General features: G+C 45.3%; 1 protein-coding gene across 1 annotated transcript in view; it reads right to left on the bottom strand.

The window, feature by feature from the left end:
- The window catches only part of WWC3 (WWC family member 3), a 171655-nt gene that overhangs the window by 97244 nt on the left and 51463 nt on the right, over window positions 1-22948 (bottom strand). Inside the window, exon 4 of the mRNA XM_073354676.2 lies at window positions 1560-1636. Within this exon, the coding sequence (XP_073210777.1) occupies window positions 1560-1636 (77 nt within the window). The remainder of the gene's footprint in view (window positions 1-1559; window positions 1637-22948) is intronic.

The following is a 22948-nucleotide window of genomic DNA, read 5'->3' as shown; positions in this document are numbered from 1 at the left end:
TAGCAGATTTTCTACGATGTATCCGAAACACTGATAAGATGTATATAAATCAGTAAGTGACAAAATGATTAACATGACGTCTTCCTCATGCCCCGCAAAAACAGAAATCACATCATCATCATATCAAAACAGGCAGTATATAGTGACTTCTTGGATTATCTAGTCCAACCCTATAAAATAAACTCAGCTAAAATAAGAAAATATATCACTAATATCTTCCATGTTTACATATTCAATGGTGTATAGTATATTGCACTCTTTATATTAATTCCATCTACATGAGCATGCATAACACAGAAGTTCACCCTATGCAGGGAAGTAAAAAGGTGTATTTCATGGTCACTTTATTGTTCGACTACGGGGGGGGGGGGGGACAGAGATGGTAATCCATATGCAAGTAGAAAAGTCACTTATTTTCTTTAAACCTTGTTTAGACAAATTGAGTGACATTTTAACTTGCTATATTTTCTTGTTTGGTTTGCTGCATTTTCTAAACATTAGGTCTATCACATACACTATGTTGTAAATGCATGCTGACAGAATACATGCCTTTGATGGGTGGTGAACATAATTTATTTTCCAGAGCTACTCCTGTGAAAAGTGGTCACTAAATCATGAAGTCATAAACAGGACCACCACCCTTCAAGGATATGTATTTTATTTATTTCATGAATCCAGCATCTGGCATGCTAAGTCCCATTTTATCCATTAATAAAAGGAATATGCAATTTAGATATATGGTGGGCCTTAAGTTCTAAGTTGTTTTATTAATTGTGGACCTCTAACTAGCTTCTATTAAATGTGTAGAATTTTACTGTTCGTTAGGAACACTGACAGATTTGGAAACAAAAGTATAACTTTCCCCTCTACCACTGTAACTACTTCAGACAAGACAATATTCAAAATATGGTTCTAACCTAAAAATGGTTAAGTAAAAATGGTACTTTCTTATACAACAGATGTGGTCCGTATGTGTTCAGAGTTATATATGCTTACCATAGTATGTGATGGAGTGGTGGGCAGTAGGGGGAGAGGGTTTATTTGTCACTTTTTATTCTTTTATAGATGCAGCCCTGGGAAAACGATCTATTCTGGATTGTGCATCAACTGAACTGATCATTGAGTTCTCAACACAGAGCCACATCCTGACCTCAGTTACATCTATAGAACCCTATGGAACACAATAGCAAAATCTAAAGACAATTGGTTTTGACAAGTGTTGCTGGGGACAGAATTTGGCTTGCAGCATATTTGCTACTAGTGGTAATGCTCGAGACAGAAAGGAAATTATTTTTAAAATACAAGTTGAGTTTGTGTGTCTGTCATTCAGAAAAAAAATTCTTTACACTTATAAACAGAAAAAAAAATATTTGGAATCACTGAGACATAGTAAATATGGAACCGCACTGCTATTTTTATTAAATAATTGTTCAAGAGTAGAAGGGCACTTTAAACATGTGCAGTTTTAAAAAGTATACATACACAACTTCTAAGTCTAATGGTGGGTGCGTGGGTACAGCATTGTTTTAATCACATAACATCAAAAAAAGATTACTCACTCTGTCACGTCGGCTTGCTATTTCTGCTTTAATCTGATATGGGTCATACTTGGTATTAGTTGAAAATCCAGAGAATGCTAAACAAATGGAAAACAATGGTATTTTATAATAAATTTTTCACGTTTCCAATGTGTTAAATGATCGTGTGTGGGGGTTGTATGCCATGTAAATTGTACCATGAGGCTACCCAGTCCAAACATGTTTCTAAAACTTCAAATCCCCAACTGAGCAAATCACTTAAGCATGTGCTTAACTGTTTTGTGGGATCAGGGCCAAAAAGTACATACTTGTCAAAGTGTGGCTACACGTCATTCAGGGTTCCCAAAGTTGAGTCATTCTATTTCAAAGATGGAACAAGCTTATTTGTCTACAACTTCCAGACGTCTTTGTAGGATATGACAATCATTTGTGGCAAGACTTGCTCAGTGTAATTATTTTTGAGTATAACACAGAAATGTTTGTAGCCAAAATGATTTCTTCTAAACAGTAGTTGACAGTACGTTTAATGGATTTTTCCATTTATTTTTCTTGCAGTTAAGGAACTTTAATAAAAATTTAACAAATTTAATGTTCCTATGGTAACACAGTTTTTATTTACAACCTCCTCAACATGATTACAGATAGAAGTCATTTTTGGCTGTTAGTTAAGTGTATGGTATTTATATGCAATAAATATAAGAATTTATTTAGCTGGACAAAATTTGGACTGAACCATCTAATAGAATGTGAATCAATCTGGTACCAAATACATATAAAGGAAGTAAAATCACATCATCACAAATTTCAATTTAACAAAGCCTTTGTAAGAACAGAAAACTAGGAGAAATTGTTCCACATCAGTTTCCAGCTCAACCACCCCAGACTGATGAAATTCTGTCTGCTTGCAACTAAGTGCATTCAGTAACCACATCAAGTTTACAGTTCAAAAATGTCCTCACTCTCAGAGTTACAACCCCTCAACAGTGAGTGTTTTAATAATCTCATCACAACTTCTCTTAAGACAGTTATTTAAAGACACCTTTGTGTTTTCTCTTTTGGTAGACTGAGGTTTTCCAAGATGCAACATCATTTCATACACGAACATATTATTTCTTTTATAACGGTACAAGATTTCAAAAGTCAATCTGGGCTGAATTCTAACTGGGAAGTTATCTTGTGTGTACCTAAAGTTATTCATTATCTATCCTGAATTGCTATATAACAGCACTGTCTGTTGATTAAAAGCTGCTACCTTCCATTCCAGTGTAACTGTCAGGATCATCTCCGGAGCCTTTTTTAAAAATTGTCAATGCATTAACTACCTTCCAGTTATTTGCCACACGGGCTTGTTTCAGTGTTTATTATTGTTCAATGTATCAATTTGTTCCAAAACCTCCCTTTATTGACAGTTCCTCAGATTTGGGACAGTTCCTCAGATTTGTTGCCCAAAAAGGATTGCTCTGATGTGGGTATCTCCCCCACATCCTCTCCAGTGAAGACAGATGCAAAGAATTAATTTAGTTTCTTTGCAATAGCCTTGTCTTTCTTGACTGCTCCCTTAACACCTTGGTGGACTATTGGCCTCCATCCCGGTTTTGCAGGCTTCTGATGTACTTAAATTCTTACTGTTAGTTTTGCATCTTTAGCAAGTTGCTTCCCAAATTCTTTCATGGCCTGCCTTATTATATTTTCACACTTAACCTTCCAGAGATCATGCACCTTCTCATTTCCTTATTAGGATTTGACTTCCAAATTTTAAAGATGCCTTTTTGCCTGTTACAGCCTCCATTACTCTGCTGTTTAGCCATAGTGGCATTCTTTTGGTGGTCTTCTTGTCTTTTCTGAATTGGGGCACACATTTAATCTGAACCTCTATTATGCTGCTTGCAGGCATTTAATCCTTCTGACAGCTCCTTTTAATTTCTGTCTAACAAGCGTCCTCATTCTTGTGTAGTTCCCCTTTTTAAAGTTAAATGTTACTGCAGTGGGATTTTTTGGTATTATCCCCACACAAGGATGTGACATACAATGTCTCTTCATACTCTAGGAAAAAGAGAACTTAATGTGTGCAGTTTAATGCAATACCGAAGGGGAACATAATGTCAAGTAACTGTTTAAAAAAAAATTGAGAGTTGGGAAAATTATTTTCCATCACCATCTCAGGCATAAATGAGTAATAATGGCCTTAAATTATAACAAGAAATGTTTAATTTTAATGCCCCCTCATTCATTCCGTCATGTGGATCTGACCAGAATGCCTGTTTTGAGATTAGAAAGGATTTTTTTTCCTTTGGGGCCAAATTAGCAAGGTGTCTGGGGAGGGAGGTCTGGGTTTTGCCATGGAAGTCCTGTTGGTTAAAAGGAATAGTTAATGTTAAGAAGTAATACAGGAATATCTAATTCGTAGCAATTAGCAGCCAGTGTCTAATGTGGATAAAAAGGCTAAAAGGGCCAGCTCCCAGAAGTAAATGTGGTTAAGAGTCCCAGAAAATGGCTGGCGGACCTGTTAGAGTGTACAGAAAAGGGGAGACCTGAAGCCCTTGCAGACTGAGGTAGTAAAAGGATTCTGAAGTGGGCTAAGTCCAAGAGGTTAGGTTGGAGACTGCAAAATCTAATTTGCTGGTTTTATTGTGTGAAGCCATTTAGCCCAGCACTGGGCCCAATAAAATGCCTGGTATTTCAGGAGAGTCCCTCTCTACCCATTGTTAATGAAGTTGTGGCCTGACACTTTATAAGACAGCTCAGCATTTCATTCTGCTGTGTGTCTTGATCAATTGTGGAAAGAACTTTATAATACCGAATAAACCATGCAGTAACTTGCCAAAAGACGTCGTGCAATTGCTATCAATACATGAACTGAAATTCTCTAATCCAGAATTTCATAAACTTTTTCATAGTGTTGATCACAATTTAAGAGTGAAAGAGTTTCATGGACACCTCCACTTCCACCTGCAAACATACAGATCTCACCTTCCCCTGCTCATGAACACATAGCCTTGATGAATTTACAGCATATGTATACATAGAAAGGTCTATGTATTTTTAAACTGTCTTTTAATCCGATTTGACAGATGGAAACAAGAAGGATTATATGATCATCGTTCGACAAACCAGCTCTCCACAGATCCAGAACTGCTCTAACTGGTCAGAGACCAATACTTAGAAATGTTTACCGATACTGAAAACATTTTTACTGGTCTAAAATGTTTCTAGATCTTAAAGCACAAGTGAAACAGTTTATTACAAATATTTTTCCAGTATTTTGTTAGGCTTCTGATTCTGGGGAATGCCAGCAACACATCTCAGTAGTTCCAGAAACTTAAATTAGTTAGTATTTGTACCTTTCCTATGGATACTCTCCCAGCAAAGTCTGAGTAATTGTTTGTGTCCAATTCTGCTGCTGTTATACGCAGTTTACCTTTTCTGGGTAGAAGAAGAACTACAACAGTCCAATCACATAAAACAGTAAAATAATAATAATAAAAAAATCAGACCTTATTTCCCCAATACTTTCTCCACTTATATAAAAACTGCCCTGTGCAAAATGATAGGAAATAGGTTATCAAAATTAGTCGAACTAAAGTCTTGTGGAACTACTAAAAGTCTTGAAAAATAAAGAAAAATATTTATAAATTGGATGACTTTCCTATTTTAAAATTACATCAAATTATATTAATTTGCTTTTTTTCCCCATTCCAATTATGACATTATTTTAGCAGCTAATCTTGCATGCCAAAAGAGCTGAGATATAAATGCTTCATAAAGCACCAGTTTCAGCCTGTTACAGTTTTTGCAATACCAGCAACTAAAACTATGTTAGACTATAATTGGGAAGAAAGCAAGATGGCAATCTAAGTAGTATGACTTTGGTATCCAGTACCTCAGAAACCAAAAGGGCCAAAAACAAAAGCTATTTCTCAGCTTTCCAACAGTACATACCACTAGTGGTTTGATAGACTTTGCCACTGATCCCTTGGCCCAACAAAGTTTTTTTGGCCATTGTTACAGGAGTAAATATTATTAGATCAGGGTAATTTTCAGAGAGTTGGATTCACACCAAGAATAGATAAAAATTTAATAAGGATGTTATTGAAATCTATTAATATTATTCTGGGGCAACAGGGAGGGAAGGACAAAGACTCAAAAGTTCCTTACAACTCCAATATCTAAAGGAACTTAGTTTTATTTATCAGCTCACTGATTATTTCAACAAAAACAAATTCTCAAGTAGTTGTTGCAGGAAACAGCAGAGAAAAATGTAAGATGGTTTTTGCACAGCTCTGAAAAAACATTTTTGATTTTTAAACAAACATTAATCCTACAGTGATAGATTTTTTAAAATATTCTGAAACCAGAGGGCATACCATGTAAAAATTATTCACAAATTATAGGTGTTAGGAGGGAACTAAAATAGTGAAGCTGGAAAGAAGGACAGCCAAATATAGCTTTTACTTTAGAGGAAAAGAGACATATGCACTTGAGAAAACAGTCAAACATGAATTCATTTACTTTGCATTTGTCATAACTGCTACTGCCACGATAATTATTAAAGATTATTATTAAAGATAATTATTAAAGATAAATACTTTTTAAACAGGATTTTTTGTTTCGAGTCTATTTTCACTACTTGATCCCGCACTTAAATTTATAATGCTGCTATTGTTAATATCATGTTTATTACCATGTTAACATATGACTATGATGTCACAAAATGTTACAATTAAAACTTAAGAAAGAGAAGATCATAGAATATCATGGTTGGAAGGGACCTCAGGAGATCATCTAGTCCAACCCCCTGCTCAAAGCAGGACCAATCCCTAACTAAATCATCCCAGCCAGGGCTTTGTCAAGCCTGACCTTAAAAACTTCTAAGGAAGGGGATTCCACCACCTCCCTAGGTAACACATTCCAGTGTTTCACCACCCTCCTAGAGAAAAGTTTTTCCTAATATCCAACCTAAACCTCCCCCTACTGCAACTTGAGACCATTACTCCTTCTTCTGTCATCTGCTACCACTGAGAACAGTCTAGATCCATCCTCTTTGGAACCCCCTTTCAGGTAGTTGAAAGCAGCTATCAAATCCCCCCTCATTCTTCTCTTCCACAGACTAAACAATCCCAGTTCCCTCAGCCTCTCCTCATAAGTCATGTGTTCCAGACCCCTAATCATTTTTGTTGCCCTCTGATGGACATTTTCCAATTTTTTCAAATCCTTCTTGTAGTGTGGGGCCCAAAACTGGACACAGTACTCCAGAGGGGACCTCACCAATGCCCAATAGAGGGGAACGATCACATCCCTCAATCTGCTGGCAATGCCCCTACTTATACATCCCAAAATGCCATTGGCCTTCTTGGCAACAAGGGCACACTGTTGACTCATAGCCAGCTTCTCGTCCACTGTAACCCCTAGATCCTTTTCTGCAGAACTGCTGCTTAGCCGCTTGGTCCCTAGTCTGTAGCAGTGCATAGGATTCTTCCGTCCTAGGTGCAGGACTCTGCACTTGTCCTTGTTGAACCTCACAAGATTTCTTTTGGCCCAATCCTCGAATTTGTCTAGGTCCCTCTGTATCCTATCCCTACCCTCCAGCGTATCTAGCTCTCCTCTCAGTTTAGTGTCATCTGCAAACTTGCTGAGGGTGCAATCCACATCATCCTCCAGATCATTTATGAAGATATTCAACAAAACCGGCCCCAGGACCGACCCTTGGAGCACTCCACTTGATACCAGCTGCCAACTAGACATGGAGCCATTGATCACTACCCGTTGAGCCCGACAATCTAGCCAGCTTTCTATCCACCTTATAGTCCATTCATCCAGCCCATACTACTTTAACTTGCTGGCAAGAATACTGTGGGAGACCATGCCAAAAGCTTTGTTAAAGTCAAGGAACAACACATCCACTGCTTTCCCCTCATACACAGAGTCAGTTATCTCGTTGTAGAAGGCAATTAGATTAGTCAGGCATGACTTGCCCTTGGTGAATCCATGCTGACTGTTCCTGATCACTTTCCTCTCCTCTAAGTGCTTCAGAATTGATTCCTTGAGGACTTGCTCCATGATTTTTCCAGGGACTGAGGTGAGGCTGACTGGCCTGTAGTTCCCGGATCCTCCTTCTTCCCTTTTTTAAAGACGGGCACTACATCAGCCTTTTTCCAGTCGTCCGGGACCTCCCCCGATCGCCATGAGTTTTCAAAGATAATGGCCAGTGGCTCTGCAATCACATCCGCCAACTCCTTTAGCACTCTTGGATGCAGCGCATCCGGCCCCATTGACTTGTGCTCGTTCAGCTTTTCTAAATAGTCCTGAACCACTTCTTTCTCCACAGAGGGCTGGTCACCTCATCCCCATGTTGTGCTGCCCAGTGCACTAGTCTGGGAGCTGAACTTGTTCGTGAAGACAGAGGCAAAAAAAGCATTGAGTACATTAGCTTTTTCCGCATCCTCTGTCACTAGGTTGCCTCCATCATTCAGTAAGGGCCCCACACTTTCCATGACTTTCTTCTTGTTGCTAACATACCTGAAGAAACCCTTCTTGTTCCTCTTAACATCTCTTGCCAGCTGCAACTCCAGGTGTGACTTGGCCTTCCTGATTTCACTCCTGCATGCCTGAGCAATATTTTTATACTCTTCCCTGGTCATTTGTCCAATCTTCCACTTCTTGTAAGCTTCTTTTTTGTGTTTAAGATCAGCAAGGATTTCACTGTTAAGCCAAGCTGGTTGCCTGCCATATTTACTATTCTTTCTACACATCGGGATGGTTTGTCCCTGTAACCTCAATAAGGATTCTTTAAAATGCAGCCAGCTCTCCTGGACTCCTTTCCCCCTCATGTTATTCTCCCAGGGGATCCTGCCCATCAGTTCCCTGAGGGAGTCAAAGTCTGCTTTTCTGAAGTCCAGGATCTGTATTCTGCTGCTCTCCTTTCTTCCCTGTGTCAGGATCCTGAACTCGACCATCTCATGGTCACTGCCTCCCAGGTTCCCATCCACTTTAGCTTCCCCTACTAATTCTTTCCGGTTTGTGAGCAGCAGGTCAAGAAGAGCTCTGCCCTAGTTGCTTCCTCCAGCACCTGCACCAGGAAATTGTCCCCTACACTTTCCAAAAACTTCCTGGATTGTCTGTGCACCGCTGTATTGCTCTCCCAGCAGATATCAGGGTGATTGAAGTCTCCCATGAGAACCAGGGCTTGCGATCTAATAACTTCCGTTAGTTGCTGGAAGAAAGCCTCGTCCACCTCATCCCCCTGGTCCGGTGGTCTATAGCAGACTCCCACCACGACATCACCCTGGTTGCTCACACTTCTAAACTTAATCCAGAGACTCTCAGGTTTTTCTGCAGTTTCATACTGGAGCTCCGAGCAATCATACTGCTCTCTTGCAACTCCCCCACCTTTTCTGGCCTGCCTTTCCTTTCTGAACAGTTTATATCCATCCATGACAGTACTCCAGTCATGTGAGTTATCCCACCAAGTCTCTGTTATCCCAATCACATCATAATTCCTTGACTGTGCCAGGATTTCCAGTTCTCCCTGATTGTTTCCCAGGCTTCTTGCATTTGTGTATAGGCACTTGAGATAACTCGTTGTTTGTCCTGCTTTCTTAGTATAAAGCAGGAGCCCTCCCCTCTTGTGCTCTCCTGCTCGTGCTTCCTCCCGGTATCCCATGTCCCCACTTACCTCAGGGCTTTGGTCTCCTTCCCCCAGTGAACCTAGTTTAAAGCCCTCCTCACTAGGTTAGCCAGCCTGCTTGCGAAGAAGCTCTTCCCTCTCTTCGTTAGGTGGAGCCCGTCTCTGTTTAGCACTCCTCCTTCTTGGAGCACCATTCCATGTCAAAGAATCCAAAGCCTTCTCTCCGACACCACCTGCGTAGCCATTCGTTGACTTCCACGATTCGACGGCCTTTTCCTTCCACGGGGAGGATGGATGAGACCACCACTTGCGCCTCAAACTCTTTTATCCTTCTTCCCAGAGCCACGTAGTCTGCAGTGATCCACTCAAGGTCATTCTTGGCAGTATCATTGGTGCCCACATGGAGAAGCAGGAAGGGGTAGCGATCCGAGGGCTTGATGAGTCTCGGCAGTCTCTCCGTCACATCGTGAATTCTAGCTCCTGGCAAGCAGCAGACTTCTCGGTTTTCCTGGTCGGGGCGGCAGATAGATGACTCAGTCCCCCTAAGAAGAGAGTCCCCGACCACCACCACCCACCTCCTCCTCTTGGGAGCGGTCGTTGTGGAACCCCCATCCCTGGATGGAAATGCGTAGGAGAACTCTGTCTTAAATAATTGTTATTTAAATAAATCACTTGCCATATAATATAGCTGAAAGAAAGAAATTTTAACCAAAGAACAACTATTTACCTTACAGTAACTACAATTCTTCAAGATGCTGTAGTCGCTGTGGACTTGTGTGCGCACATGCGATTCTCACACACAAGATCAGTTTGTTTGTTTTGTAAACCGCAGAGTCTGTCAGAGCCACACACATGCCCTCTGCTTCCTCATGCTCCCATGTGAGGGCATAAAGGGAAGAGTGCCATGACTCTCCCTTAATTCCCTTGTAATTGAAAGCTTGGGTAGCTGAAAAACCAAAAAGCAGAGCTTGAGGGCGGGTTGTGGGATCCACACTGACATCATCATCTCAAAAGAGCCATAACCATTTGTAGGGTAAGAAAGAAGGACCAGGGAGAGCATGTGTCAGTGTGGACCCCACTTTAGGTGGCTGGCAAGCAGTAACCCCTCAGGATGATAGGAATGAGGCGTTCCAATTGCATGAGTTGAATAGGGATTGTAGTATTGCTCTCCCAAAGTTGGTATTTGGCCTAGCAGATAAGTTCAAGGAATAGTGCTTGACAAATGTCAGAGGGTTATTTCAAGTCACTGCCTTATCAATCTCTGATATTGGCAAAATCCTGTAGCAGGGAGAGGATATTGTTTGCACTCTGGCAGAGTTTGAATCTTGATGTTTGGTGGGAGAAGCTGACAGGCAAGTGAGGTACTTTGTGTTATCCATTTTTATATCCTTTGAGAAGAAGAGGATGGACCTTTCAAATGATCGGGCTACAGTCTGAATAGTTTGGTCCTGTCAGTATGATAAAGCAAAGTCCTGGAAATGTGAACTATATGTATTTTCTTTCCTCCTTGAGCAGAGTGTGATTTCAGGGAGAGGGCAAGTAGGATGAACAGATGGTTTAGATGAAAATCAGAGACCACCTTCAGAATAAACTTTGGGTGTTGTCTCAGCACCATTTTGTCACTATGGAAGGTCATATAATGGGGGACAGCCATAAGTGCCTAAAGCCAGTTCACTCTCTTGGTTGAAATAGCCATGAGGGACACCATCTTCCAAGTGAGTTAGTCCAGGAAACATTCTGAGAGAGGTTCACACGGAGGTTTCACAAGTTTCAGGAGGACCATACTAAGGTCCCAAGCAGGAGCAGGTTTTCTGACCAGTTTGTATGAGTCTCTTGAAAATCTTTGATACTATGGGATGATAAAAGATCAGGCACTGCAGTACAGGCAGATGGCAAGCTGAAATCACTATGAAGTAGACCTTTATAGAGCTAAATGGAAGCCTGCTGCTTCAATGGTAACCCCGTAGTAGAAGATCCTTAGTACTTAAGTCTGGATCATGTCCAGACCATGATGGGCTGCCTATATTGGAGAACCTCTACCATTTGGATGAGTAGGTCCATCTGATAGATATTTTCCTACTTTGAACCAGAATTTCCTGGATCCTATCCATGGTACTTAACCCAGTCAATGGCCACGCTGTTAGGGGTGGCAACTCTGGGTCTGGATGGAGTATCTGAGTATGGTGTTGTGAGATCAGGTCTGGATGGTCCACGATTTGGATCAAAGACTGAATGAACATTAGCAAGAGACCTGTCAGCCAAAACCATCTCACCCAATCCAGGAACAATGAGAATGACCATGGTCTTGTCGCTCCCAGTCTTGGAGATCATCAGGGAAATCTGTGGGACAGTCTATTGAAGAATGCATCCAGTAACGATCCTGGGCTCAGACCTCCTCTGGAGCAAAAGCAGTGACATGTGGTGTTGTCGTTTGTGTGAGACAAGTCTACTAGGGATTTCCGAACATGGAACAGCTCTTCTGCAATGAATCTATGCAAGGACCATCTATGGTTAGTCACAGATCGCCTGCTCAGGAAGTCTGCCAGGTTGTTGCTGACTCCTAGGAAGTGAAGAGTCATCAGAATCAACCCATTCTGACAGCATCAAGTCCGGAATCTGATGGTTTCCAGGAAGATGGACAAGGACCAGGTGTCCACTTGTTTGTTTATGCAGTGCATAGCTGTTATGATAGACCCAGGCCAGTTGCGTACAGCAGAGTAGAAGAAGGCAGATATACTGGCCACTGGATAAGTAGTTTTCTGTTCCCTGACTGACCAGAGCAGGGGCTGCTCCAGGCTAGGGTGGACACATGACTCCAATTAGCCTGCAAAGAGTCAGGTGAGGCCATTAAGCTAATGCAAACACCTGACTCTAATTAAGGCCCCTCTGATACTATAAAAGGGCTCACTCCGGTCAGGCCAAGGAGAGCCAGGGAGCCAGAGGAGAGGAAGTGCAGCTGAAGGGCTGGGTAATGAAGACATCCTCAAGCCACTGGAAAGGGAGCCCTAAGGTAAGGGTGAAGAAGGCATTAAAAGAGAGAAACAGGAGAGCTGTGGGGAAGTGGCCCAGGGAAATGTAGCAACTCTGGCAGTGAAAGGTCAGCTGCCAACAGTTGCTGCCATTAGGGTCCCTGGGCCAGAACCCAGAGTAGAGGATGGCCCGGGTTCCCCACAACCCAACACTACAGAAACACCTCCTGGGAAAGAAAGACAGGACCCTGTCAGGACAGGAGGCTAAACGGTTTGGGAATAAGCCCATAGGGACAACAGAGACCGTGGGAGTTCTCTCACCAACCTCCTTGCTGGCTTATGATGGAAAGGGCTCAGTAGACTGTGACCCTGACCCTAGAGAGAGAAGGGTTACATTGAGGGTCGCAGTGAGCCTCTGATGCTACCATAAACCGCCTGGAAGCTCGGGACCCATGGGGACAAGGTCAGAGCTCTGCCACACTGTCTTGTCCATGAAGATTTGCACTTCCAATTCCGGAGGATCTGTAGGAACATCACACTGACCAGTCTAACGGCTCTCAGCTTCAGGACTTTCATATATAACTCCATATCATCTGAGGACCAGGTCCCTTGAGTCTGCAGTGGTCAAAATGAGTTTCCCTGATTGCTCCTGACACATCCGTGATCAGCGCAACTTCATGAGGGACTGAACAGGGCATTTGTGGAATCCAACCACTAAGCCAGCTCAGCAGTGACTGATATGTGAGGCACAGAGATTTTCCTGTCTAGTCAATGTTGCAGAGAATAGCCTGACCTGAGCTAGAGCTAGAGGAATGTGATTGCCTTGCCTTGCCTTACCCAGGTGGGCAGCCACCACTGCTAGAGTATTTACAAAAAGCCTACATGCCCTGGAGAGTCCAAATGGAGTACCTTGTATTGGTAGTGATTAAGTTTCACTGTGAAACTCAAGTACTTCCTGAGGGCTGAGTGAATATCTATATGAAAGTACACATCTCCCAAGTCAAGAGCCACAAACTAATCTTGAGTCTGAAGAGATGGAATGATGGATGCACATGTTACCATCCTGAATCTGGGGCAGTGTATGTATTTGTTCAGTCTCCAGTCAAATCTGCTAGCTGGATGACAGGGTGGGACGAATGCCAGAGGATCCAGAAGAGTGGCATCTTTGAGTATCATGATCATTTTCAGAATGGTACTCCAGCTGTCTGCTCTGGGAGTATGGATGAGCCCACAGTCTTCGTTGGGGCTGGTACTTATAGAGCTTCCTGTAGGGGGTCGGTGTGTAGACCCCCAGCAGGGTTACATGGGACATCTCCAATTTAAACGCAAAATTGTCTGTCCCATACTAAGTCAGTATGGGATGCATTTTATCCCATATTTCAACTTGGCACATGGGGTCTCAATGCCACTCAGAGTCATGCCAGAGGCTCCGACTGTTCCCAGCACCTGCATGGAACCTTAACAGGTGCCACAGTGGCAGCACCCAGAGCTAGAGAAAGGACCCCTGGGAAGAATGGGAGACAAGAAGGGACTTTCCCCCAGAGATGCAAGTGAAGACTAGGCACATCTGAGGTTTGTCCCATACTTTTGAAATTTAAAGTTGGCAAGCCTAGTCACCAGTGATCTCAGGGTGGCCCCAGTGTCCTTTAAGGAATTATTTTGCCAATACTCTTTTTGAAGCGCTCCATGCCACAAACAGCAAATCTTGTTTGGTATCCTGGACTTCTCTAGGTAGCTCTTCTGATGCCAGAGCCAAGAGGCCCATCTCATGTTCATGGTCATGGCCATCTACCTTCTGGCTGTGCCAGAGGCACCCATGTCAGCTTGTGAGGCTGTTCTGGCCACTGTCTGGTCCTCTCTGATGACCTCCTTTAATTCCTCCCAAACATCCTGTAGCACATTTGTCAGAAAGAGTCACTCTTTCCCATATCAGGAAATTATATTTGGCTAACAGTGATTCATAGTGTGCCACATGGAGTTGCAGTGAGGCAAATGAGTAGACTTTGCACCCAAACAGGTTCACACAGGCACCCAAAAAGCTTTTCAGGGTCTTTGTCCTTGGATGTGCCTTTTGTCAATTTTGATTTTTCCTGCACTGCTGCAACTACCAATTAATCTGGAAGAGAGGGGAGAAGGGAAGAGAAGTGCTCAGTGGTTTTTGGAGGCACCTGATAATGCTTCTCCACCAGTCTGCGCGTGGGCTGGATGGTTGCTGGGGTATGCAGAGCCCCTGTCCTGATTCCAGTATGCCTGCAGTTACAAGATACACAATTCTGGATGGAGCCAGTGTGATCAAGAAATTAAAGACTTTGTGTGATTTCTCTTGGATTACCATCATTTTTCTGTCCAGAGTCTTCACTATGTGAGTTGGAAGATCCTAGAGTACTTTAAAGTCCTGGGTCACCAGGGCTAAAGATGGTATGACAACCTAGTCAGGAAACAATGAAGATGGAGGCCAAGGTGCCATTGTTTCTCCGGTGTCCCTACTTCTTGGAAATAAATGGGTGGCTCTGGTGTCAGTGGTCCAGGTCATGATACCGCTGGGGAGCCTGATCTCTTCATCTTCCTCTACCTACAGGAGAGGGATCTGCTATGGGATACCAGAGATGATTGGTCCCCAGTATGGCCGGAGTAGCCTGGTATATGGTTACTAGCCCAGGAGCGACTGGTTGACTCAGTGCCACTCCTGTTGTCTTTGTGGCTGCACTGCAACAGGGACCGCCCCCCAAGACATCCTCAGGGCCACTCGCAGATGGTAACAGGGAGGCATCCCTGCTTGATCCTGGGGAGGAGGCATAGCTCAACAATGATGAGAAAAAGTAGTCCTCGAATGGTGGACAATTCGCTCCAGGGCTCAGTGCCACTTCAGTACTAACAATGACCCTGGAGGGAATCCTGGCAGTTCCACAAGGGTATACATCAGTCCTGTGGCATGGCTGATGCCTTCACTGGTGTCAGCTTAGTCAGTGCCACCCTCCATGGTAGAAGATTTGGGCTCTTTATCCTTTGAGGAGTGATGCCTCTTCTCCTTTCTATAGGGCGATGCCTCCCTACACCTGGGGCCATGTCTGGTCTCAGTTTGTCCCTTCCCATCCTTATGTTGGGTGCTGGCTCCAAACACGATGTTGTGTATGCCAGAAGAGCTAGTCCAGAGGTCAGTTGGTATTCATGCTGATTTTGTACCCAATTTCAATCCTGAGGTAGCTATGGTTAGTGTAGATGATCCCAGTACCAGGGTACTCGATGTGCATGCAATGGTGCAGTTTTCTTCACTTCCTTCCTTTCATTACCAAATCCTGGGTTGTGGTGCTTGCTGGTACTGTGGGGTCAGGGGTGGGAGGGAAGGAAATGGGGAGGCAGCGATTAAGTGCAGTTTCAGACATACATTCCTTGACTTGCTCATCCTCACTGAGGAGGATGTATACACCGAGCAGGTTATCGGCAAGTGGCTGCCCCCCGACAGAAAAGTCATCAGCTCCACCTCTCAAATTGGGGGATGAGTCCATTACAGATCAGGGAGGGCTAAAACCCTAGGGCTTAAAAGAAAAGCTCTAAACTTCTGACAAGTAGATTTCATCAAAAATTGAAAGGATGGAAATATAAATCTAATCTAATATGGAAGGCCTTTGAAGGAAAGTACCACAGATTTTTGTAGTATCCCGTTTTATTTATACTTTGATGCAACAGACCAAATATATAATACATTGAATGTACGTTTAACATTTGTGTTAGTAAATCTGTCACCTTATTGTGATTAATATGAACAAAAGTATTGTAAACTAAAAATGAACAAAGTTATTGTCAATGTTGGGCCTCAAACTTCTGGAAGCTTCAAAAAGCAAGATCGGCAAAGTTAAATTGAAACTTGAGGTCAGGATGCGCTGCAACCAGATGACACTTTAGGCTGGCTCATATGTATGAAGATAAACTATGCACTCGAGCATAGCTTATAATATTAAAGTAACCACATTTGAGATAATTGGCTACATGAAGATAAACTATGGACCCGCCCATAGTTTATAACATCAAAGTAACCACGCTAAGAATTTGGCCCACCCTGATTGGTAGGTCTGTTTTAAACAAGGCCGACAGATGAGATAAAAAGTACAAAGGCACAAAACTAAGGTGTGTGTGTTTGATTAAGAGGACCCCTCTGATAGTGAAAACTGACTCATACCCCCTGAACCAAAGGGATGTGTACTTCTTGACTGTCTGTACCTGGCCAGGGCGAAAAATGGCCGACTGAAGGGTAACGTATTTTCGGACGAATGCAGGGTAAGATTATGTAGTAAAGAAGCCTGGTTGCTCGAGCTGAATTGATCTCAAGTTTCTATCGCTACTATACTGTTAAGAATAGTAGTAGCTAGTTGATGAATAACTTAACATGTACTTGTGCTTGTCTTCAGTATAACTTGCCATTTATATTAATCCTTATTCAGTGCTGGACTTTAATCTTTCTTTTCTTGTTTTGTCTGTGTTGCTTTTATAGCCGGAAATCATTAAAAACCTTTTTTGAGGAATAATTAGTAGTTTTAATTTCTCAATTAAATATGGGCTCTACTCAACCTCATTACATCTGTGTCGGGTGGTGGGAAGCAGCAATCACCCAGGGCACAATTAGGGCCCTGATGCAAGTCCCCTTGTTCCTTCATCTCCGCACTTATGTAAAATTCTGTCCTATAATTGCAACTTAAAGTTATCAAAAGAAGTTCAGCCATGAAGAAGAACCACAGTGATTTGGACAGAAGATCTTTGCTTTTTCCTAACAGTGTGGTTCCATTCTGAAATAACTAAAGCATTTATGGCTAATACTCAACACCCTTCGTAGTATTTTTTGCCCACCAAGAGTGGGGGTGGAGAGAGGGGGAGGGATGGAAAATCACTGAGAACAGGGGGCAGAAGAATCAGAGAGGGAGTGATTCTATACTCAGGGGTGAGAGGGTGCAGCCAGCAACAGATGAAGAAGGAAAGTTCCTGGTGTTCCTACCTGCTCCCATTGCTGCCCTGCTAGGTCCCGCTCCCTGCTCGATCCCGAGCGCCACAGCAGCCACTCTCCCCCCCTCGTCCACCAGGCATGCACTAGTTTTCAAGGCAGCAGAGTTCCCCACTCCCAATATTTCCATTGCAGGGCTGTAGCTCTGCCACAATATCTTAAAAGATCATTTTAAAAATAAATACCTGGGGTTTTTTGGGTTTAATTTTGAAAACCATGTAAAAAAGAATCAATGAGGATTATGAGGTGGAGGGATCGCCAAGGTAAAAAGACATTGAGTTTTATGATATTATGCATGAAACAAGAACAACATCTAAGAACTGGCTAAACAAAGTAGCCTTTTAGTAAAGGCACATACAATTATTAAAAGGATTTTTTTACACAAATTATCTAGTTGTGTACTATATAAATATATTAACTATTTGGACACTCTGGCACCGAGCCCTTCAAAATGCCAAAGTCATGCATCAAACATCTCTGTTCCTGGCTCTGAATATCAAAGTAAATGTTACATTTAAAAGCAGGCACTAATAAAAGAGAATAAATTGTACTGGGATTGGACAGTAAGTTGGACTGTGAAGGCAGTCATCTGTAGAAACCTTTTATGTCTATTCCACCACAGTCACTAACCAGTGGTTGGCCATATGAAAGGAAGCTTTCTCTGGTACTCACATTATAAAGTCATCTCTCATAAAATGTCCAGCTTGGCTCCTAAAGCCACTTCAAAACCTACTCTCAACTAGTGATGGATGAACCTCAATGGGTTCAGTTAATCATCCACTGTGATCCAAACTTTTTTGGACTTTCACTCATTTCATCCTTTCCTAATAGCCACTTTGCCCTTTCCCCTTTTGGTAGCCCCCATTCCTCCACAACCCACACTAAATACCATTTTTTTCCCCTGCAACATGCTCCTGTTTCCCTGTACGACATACAATGAACCTCCACCTACTCCTCCATTTGTCCCTCACTCTCCTTTAGATATTTGTTGCGGGGATACAGTTGCCTCTGTGCTGGACCCCAGGAACTTGTACTTTTAACTATCACAAGGTCTGGCAAATCTTGGTGTGACTTAACCCAAACTGAACTATGTAAGACACAACGTAAGAGATTTTAAAGTTGAGGCAGCTAGGTTCTTCAACAGACCTTAAACAGTATTAAATAACATAATGGAGAGATCTGAGGGGGGGTGAGGAGTTAGAGTCTGTTGGAGACTCCAGAGTTAGGGAGGAAAAATAACTAGAGGCCTGTGGGACAGTAAAGGAGCAGCAGAGGACAACTGAATTATAGTGTAGGGAGAAGTGAGTGAACCAATTCTTATTAGGTGATACTATTTTTTCAAGTAGCACTGACCAAAGAAATCCTTAGCTGAGGTAATACATTTATTAAGAACTGTGTATGGAGTTAAGGGAATTTTTCAATTTTCTAATTAGCTTAAGGCAAGTAAATTTGTCACCTGCTGGTACAGAGTGTTGCAAATTAACACAATAGATTGCCATTGTGCAAAGGACAGTGCCTTCTGGACTGACAATCCTGAGATGTTGCTCATGTCTATTCCACAATAGGTGTGCGTGCTTGTCACGTGCAGCAGTGCCGGAAGTTTTTCCCCGAGCAGTACCCGTAGGGGGGAGCGCCTCCCCCCCGCGACCTCTGGAGCGGCGCCTGCCTGGCACGGTATAAGGGGGGCTGCGCTCCCCCCACCCTCAGTTCCTTCTTGCCAGACAACTCCGACAGAGGGGAAGGAAGGCGGAATGTGGAATAGACATGAGCAACACATCTCGAAGAACACCAGTTATGGAAAAGGTAATGGTCTTTTCTTCTTCGAGTGATTGCTCATGTGTATTCCACAATAGGTGATTCCAAGCTATATCTGTTGGAGGTGGGTAGGAGTTCACAAGTTCTCGGGACGGTGTACTGCCCTGCCGAACCTGGCATCATCCCTGGCCTGAGAGACGATAGCATAGTGTGAGGTGAATGTGTGAACCAAAGACCACGTGGCAGCCCTACAAATGTCCTGGATGGGGGACATGGGCCACGAAGGCAGACGACGAGACCTGTGCCCAAGTTGAGTGTGCCCTCACAATGGGCGACGGGGGAACCCCCGCCAGCTCATAACAGGAACGGATGCATGAAGTGATCCACTTAGAAAGCCGCTGAGCGGCAATCGGCTGACCCTTTGCGCACTCAGCCGAGGCGACAAACAGTTGCGAAGATTTTCTGAATGGCTTGGTCCACTCGAGGTAGAAAGCCAGAGCTTGCCTCATGTCGAGCGTGTGGAGACAGCATTCCTCACTAGTCACATGAGGCTTGGTGCAGAGGACTGACAGAAAAACATCCTAACCCATGTGGTAGGCGGAGACCACTTTCGGGAGGAACGCAGGGTGTGGGCGGAGCTGGACCTTGTCCTTATGAAAAACCATATACGGTGGTTCACAGGTTAGGTCCCTGAGCTCCAAGAACTGCCTGGCCGACGTGACAGCTACCAGGAAGGCCACCTTCCACGAGAAGTGAGACCAGAAACACGTGGCCAGTGGTACAAACGGGGCCCCCCGTGAGACGAGCCAGCACCAGGTTTCGGTCCCACTGTGGAACCAGGGGCTTGGAATATAGGTAGAGATGGTCCAAATCCTTAAGGAAGCGGCCATAGCATGGGAAAACACTGTGTGCCCTTGCACCAGGGGATGAAAGGCCGATATGGCTGCCAAGTGTACCCTGACTGACGAGGGAGCCAGTCCCTGGGCCCTCAGGTGGAGGAGGTAACCAAGGATAAGCTGGATCGGGGCAGCCATCGGGGAAACACCCTGGCCTGCTGCCCACCTTGAAAACCAAGACCACTTCACCACATAGGAAGCGGCAAGTGGAGGGCCGTCTACTTTCGAGGAGGACGTGCTGAACCTGTTCTGAGCATGTCCTTTCCTCGCCACCTAGCCACTGAGCAGCCGTGCCATGAGGTGAAGCATTGCTCGGTTGGGATGGAGGAGGCGGCCCTGGTCCTGAGAGAGCAGGTCTGGGTGGAGTGGCACTGCCATGGCGGAGCTACCACCAGCCCCAAGAGGGTCCCATACCAGTGCTGCCTGGGCCACAGCAGGGCAACAAGGAGAACCCTGGCTTTGTCCGTCTTTATTTTCTCCAGGGCCTTGCTGATCAGAGGAAACAGGGGAAAGGCGTAGAGGAGCTGACCTGACCAGGACAGGGTAAAGACATTGGAGATAGCACCCCTCCCTAGGCCCCTCCGTGGCAGAACCAGGGGCATCATCGGTTCTGCCTGGTCGCAAATAGGTCCACCTGGGGAGTGCCCCACCTTTGGAAAAGCTGGTGAGCCACTTCCAGGTGTAGAGACCACTCGTGCTGAGAGGAAAAATTCCTGCTCAAGTGATCCACCCTGACATTCCGGGCGCCCGGCAGTTGGAAGGCTTTTAGGTAGATGTCACGGGTTATACAGAAGTCCCACAGACTGAGTGCTTCGTGGCAGAGGGCAGAGGATCAGGCCCCACCTTGCCTGTAGATATAGAACATCGAGGCCATGTTGTCCATGAGGACCCTGACTACCTAGCCCTCCAGCTGCGAGTAGAAGGCCATACACGCCAGTTACACCGCCCTGAGTTCCTTGATGTTTATATGAAGGGATAGGTCTTGTAGAGACCACAGGCCTTGGGTCTGAAAGTTCGGCACCCAACCCAGGTCCGACGCATCGGACACCAGCTCCAACAACGGGGCCCTGTCCCTGAATGGAGCATGTCTTAAACTCTTTCTTATCGCGCTCCTGAAGGAGTCCTCAAACTTGGGAAGGGATTCCCAGAGGTTAAACTCGCAGCGACCCAGGAGAGCCCGATGGTTTGCTACTCATAGCTGAAAGCTTGACGACGAATAAACTTTTCCCCCAAAAGTATCCAGCCTCCAAGAGTCTTTGTTCTTGGGGGTTGGGGCTGGTTGCCCCTGCCGCTTCCTGTGGTTGACTGACTCGACCACCAAGGAGTTAGGCGCCGGGTGGGTATACAGATACTCATGTCCCTTCGTGGGTACAAAGTACTTGCGCTCTGCCTTTTTAGAAATGGGAGCCAACAAGGCTGGTGTTTGTCACAGGGCATTTGAAATTCTTGCCACCCCTTCATGCCTGGTGCTGAAGGGGACAGCATATTCAACAGGGAGTCTGAGGGCTCTTCCATCTCCTCAGCCTGGAGGTGGAGACTTGCTGCCACCCTATGTAGGAGGTCTTGGTGGGCCCAGTAATCCTCCTGCGGGACGGTGGGGGGTGGGGGGGGGCTGCAATCAGCTCCTTCGGACAGGGCAAGGCCGGTGCAGTGCTTTGGGTGTCGTCCGGCACTGGAGGATCCACCACCTGATCAGACTCCAGGCACGGTACCGAGGACACAGGTCCCACCAACCTTTTTTCTGGTGGTCTAAAGGTGGACGCCGACGGTATTTCCAAGGCCCGGGCCACCGAGCGAGCCTCCACCTGGGGGCTGCACCGTAGGCCAGTGCCCACTGGTACCACTGGGCCAGCCACGATGCTTGGTGCCATTGCCTTGCTGAGGAACCGTCGGGGCCGGCTGTTCAGGCTGGCTAGCTTGGCCTGTAGACAGGCAGCTGTGAGGAGAGGCCTGGCTGGCATATGATCCGCTGGTGCCTCTGGACTGGGACTATCGGTGGTGCCAAGATCTACGTTGGCCACGGGACCGCGATCTCGAGAGAGGAGCGGCACCAACCGTAGTAGCTGCTCTGCAAACGGCCTCAAAGGGCAGACCCATGTCGGCCACACGCCAGCAATCGACACCCTGGGCTACAGTGCCTTGGCGGAAACTTGGAACGGAAGTCCGAGCGGGAATGGCGTCGACAATCATGCCATGACTGACTTCGGTATCTCCTGCAAGACGAGGATCGTTGGCGACGTCTGCCACAGTCCCATCAGTATTCGCTTCGCGAAGACGAGCGGTGCCAGGAGTCCCAGTCAGACGGCACCCATCCGGACAGTCTGGCTGGCATCAAGGGCGATCCGCATGGACTGAGCCCTGGACGGTGAGCGGTGTTGGGAACGCTCCCCCGACCAAGACCGGTACCAGGCCAGTGGCGACTGCAGTGTTCCCAGCGGCAGCTTGCCCCTGGAGCGTGAGGCTGACATCGGCGGACCTCTGGGCACTGCCATGGACATGACGTCCCTGGCTGACTGGAGGGCTTTGGGCGTAGATGGCATCCAGATATCCAGAGAGGCCTGCTCCAAAGGGGCCAGGCTACTCCACTCAACGTGAGTCGGAGGCCTAGGGCCTGATGGGAGTCGAGGACTACCCGACATGGGCCTAGACTCTGTCCCAGACTTCCCTGGGTGCCGTTGCAAAGAGGGAGTCTTTCCAGTCCTCTTGGCATGCCCCATGGACAGAGAGCGGTGCTGACTGGACGATGGTACCAGAGGGTCTCCACGTACCAATGCTGCGGTGCCGGGTACCGGTTTGGAGCGGTGTGCTGGGTTCGGGGCCAACGCCGATTCCATCAGGATGGCCTGGAGCCTAATGTCCCTTTATTTTTTGGTCCAGGGCTTGAAAGACTTGCAGATCTTGCACCTTTCACTGATATGGGTTTCTCCCAAGCAACACAGACAATCCGCGTGTGGGTCACTTCTTGGCATAGAGCGCCTACAAGAGCCGCTTGACTTAAAGCCTGTGGTGCGGGGTATGCCCCGGCCGGGGCTCAATGACTAACTAAACTACATGAATTAGCTAACTGACTTCAGGTTACTACTGAACAAATGAAGAGTTCTGGGGACGAGCTGCAGCAAAGCTGGAGCTAAGCAGTTCCGACGCACCATCACTGGCGGCAAGAAGGAACGGAG

Source organism: Lepidochelys kempii, chromosome 1 (genome assembly GCF_965140285.1).
Source record: "Lepidochelys kempii isolate rLepKem1 chromosome 1, rLepKem1.hap1, whole genome shotgun sequence".
Classification (NCBI taxonomy): Eukaryota; Metazoa; Chordata; order Testudines; family Cheloniidae; genus Lepidochelys; species Lepidochelys kempii.
Note: the sequence above shows the minus strand (reverse complement) of the source record. Positions and strands in the feature narration are given on the sequence as shown.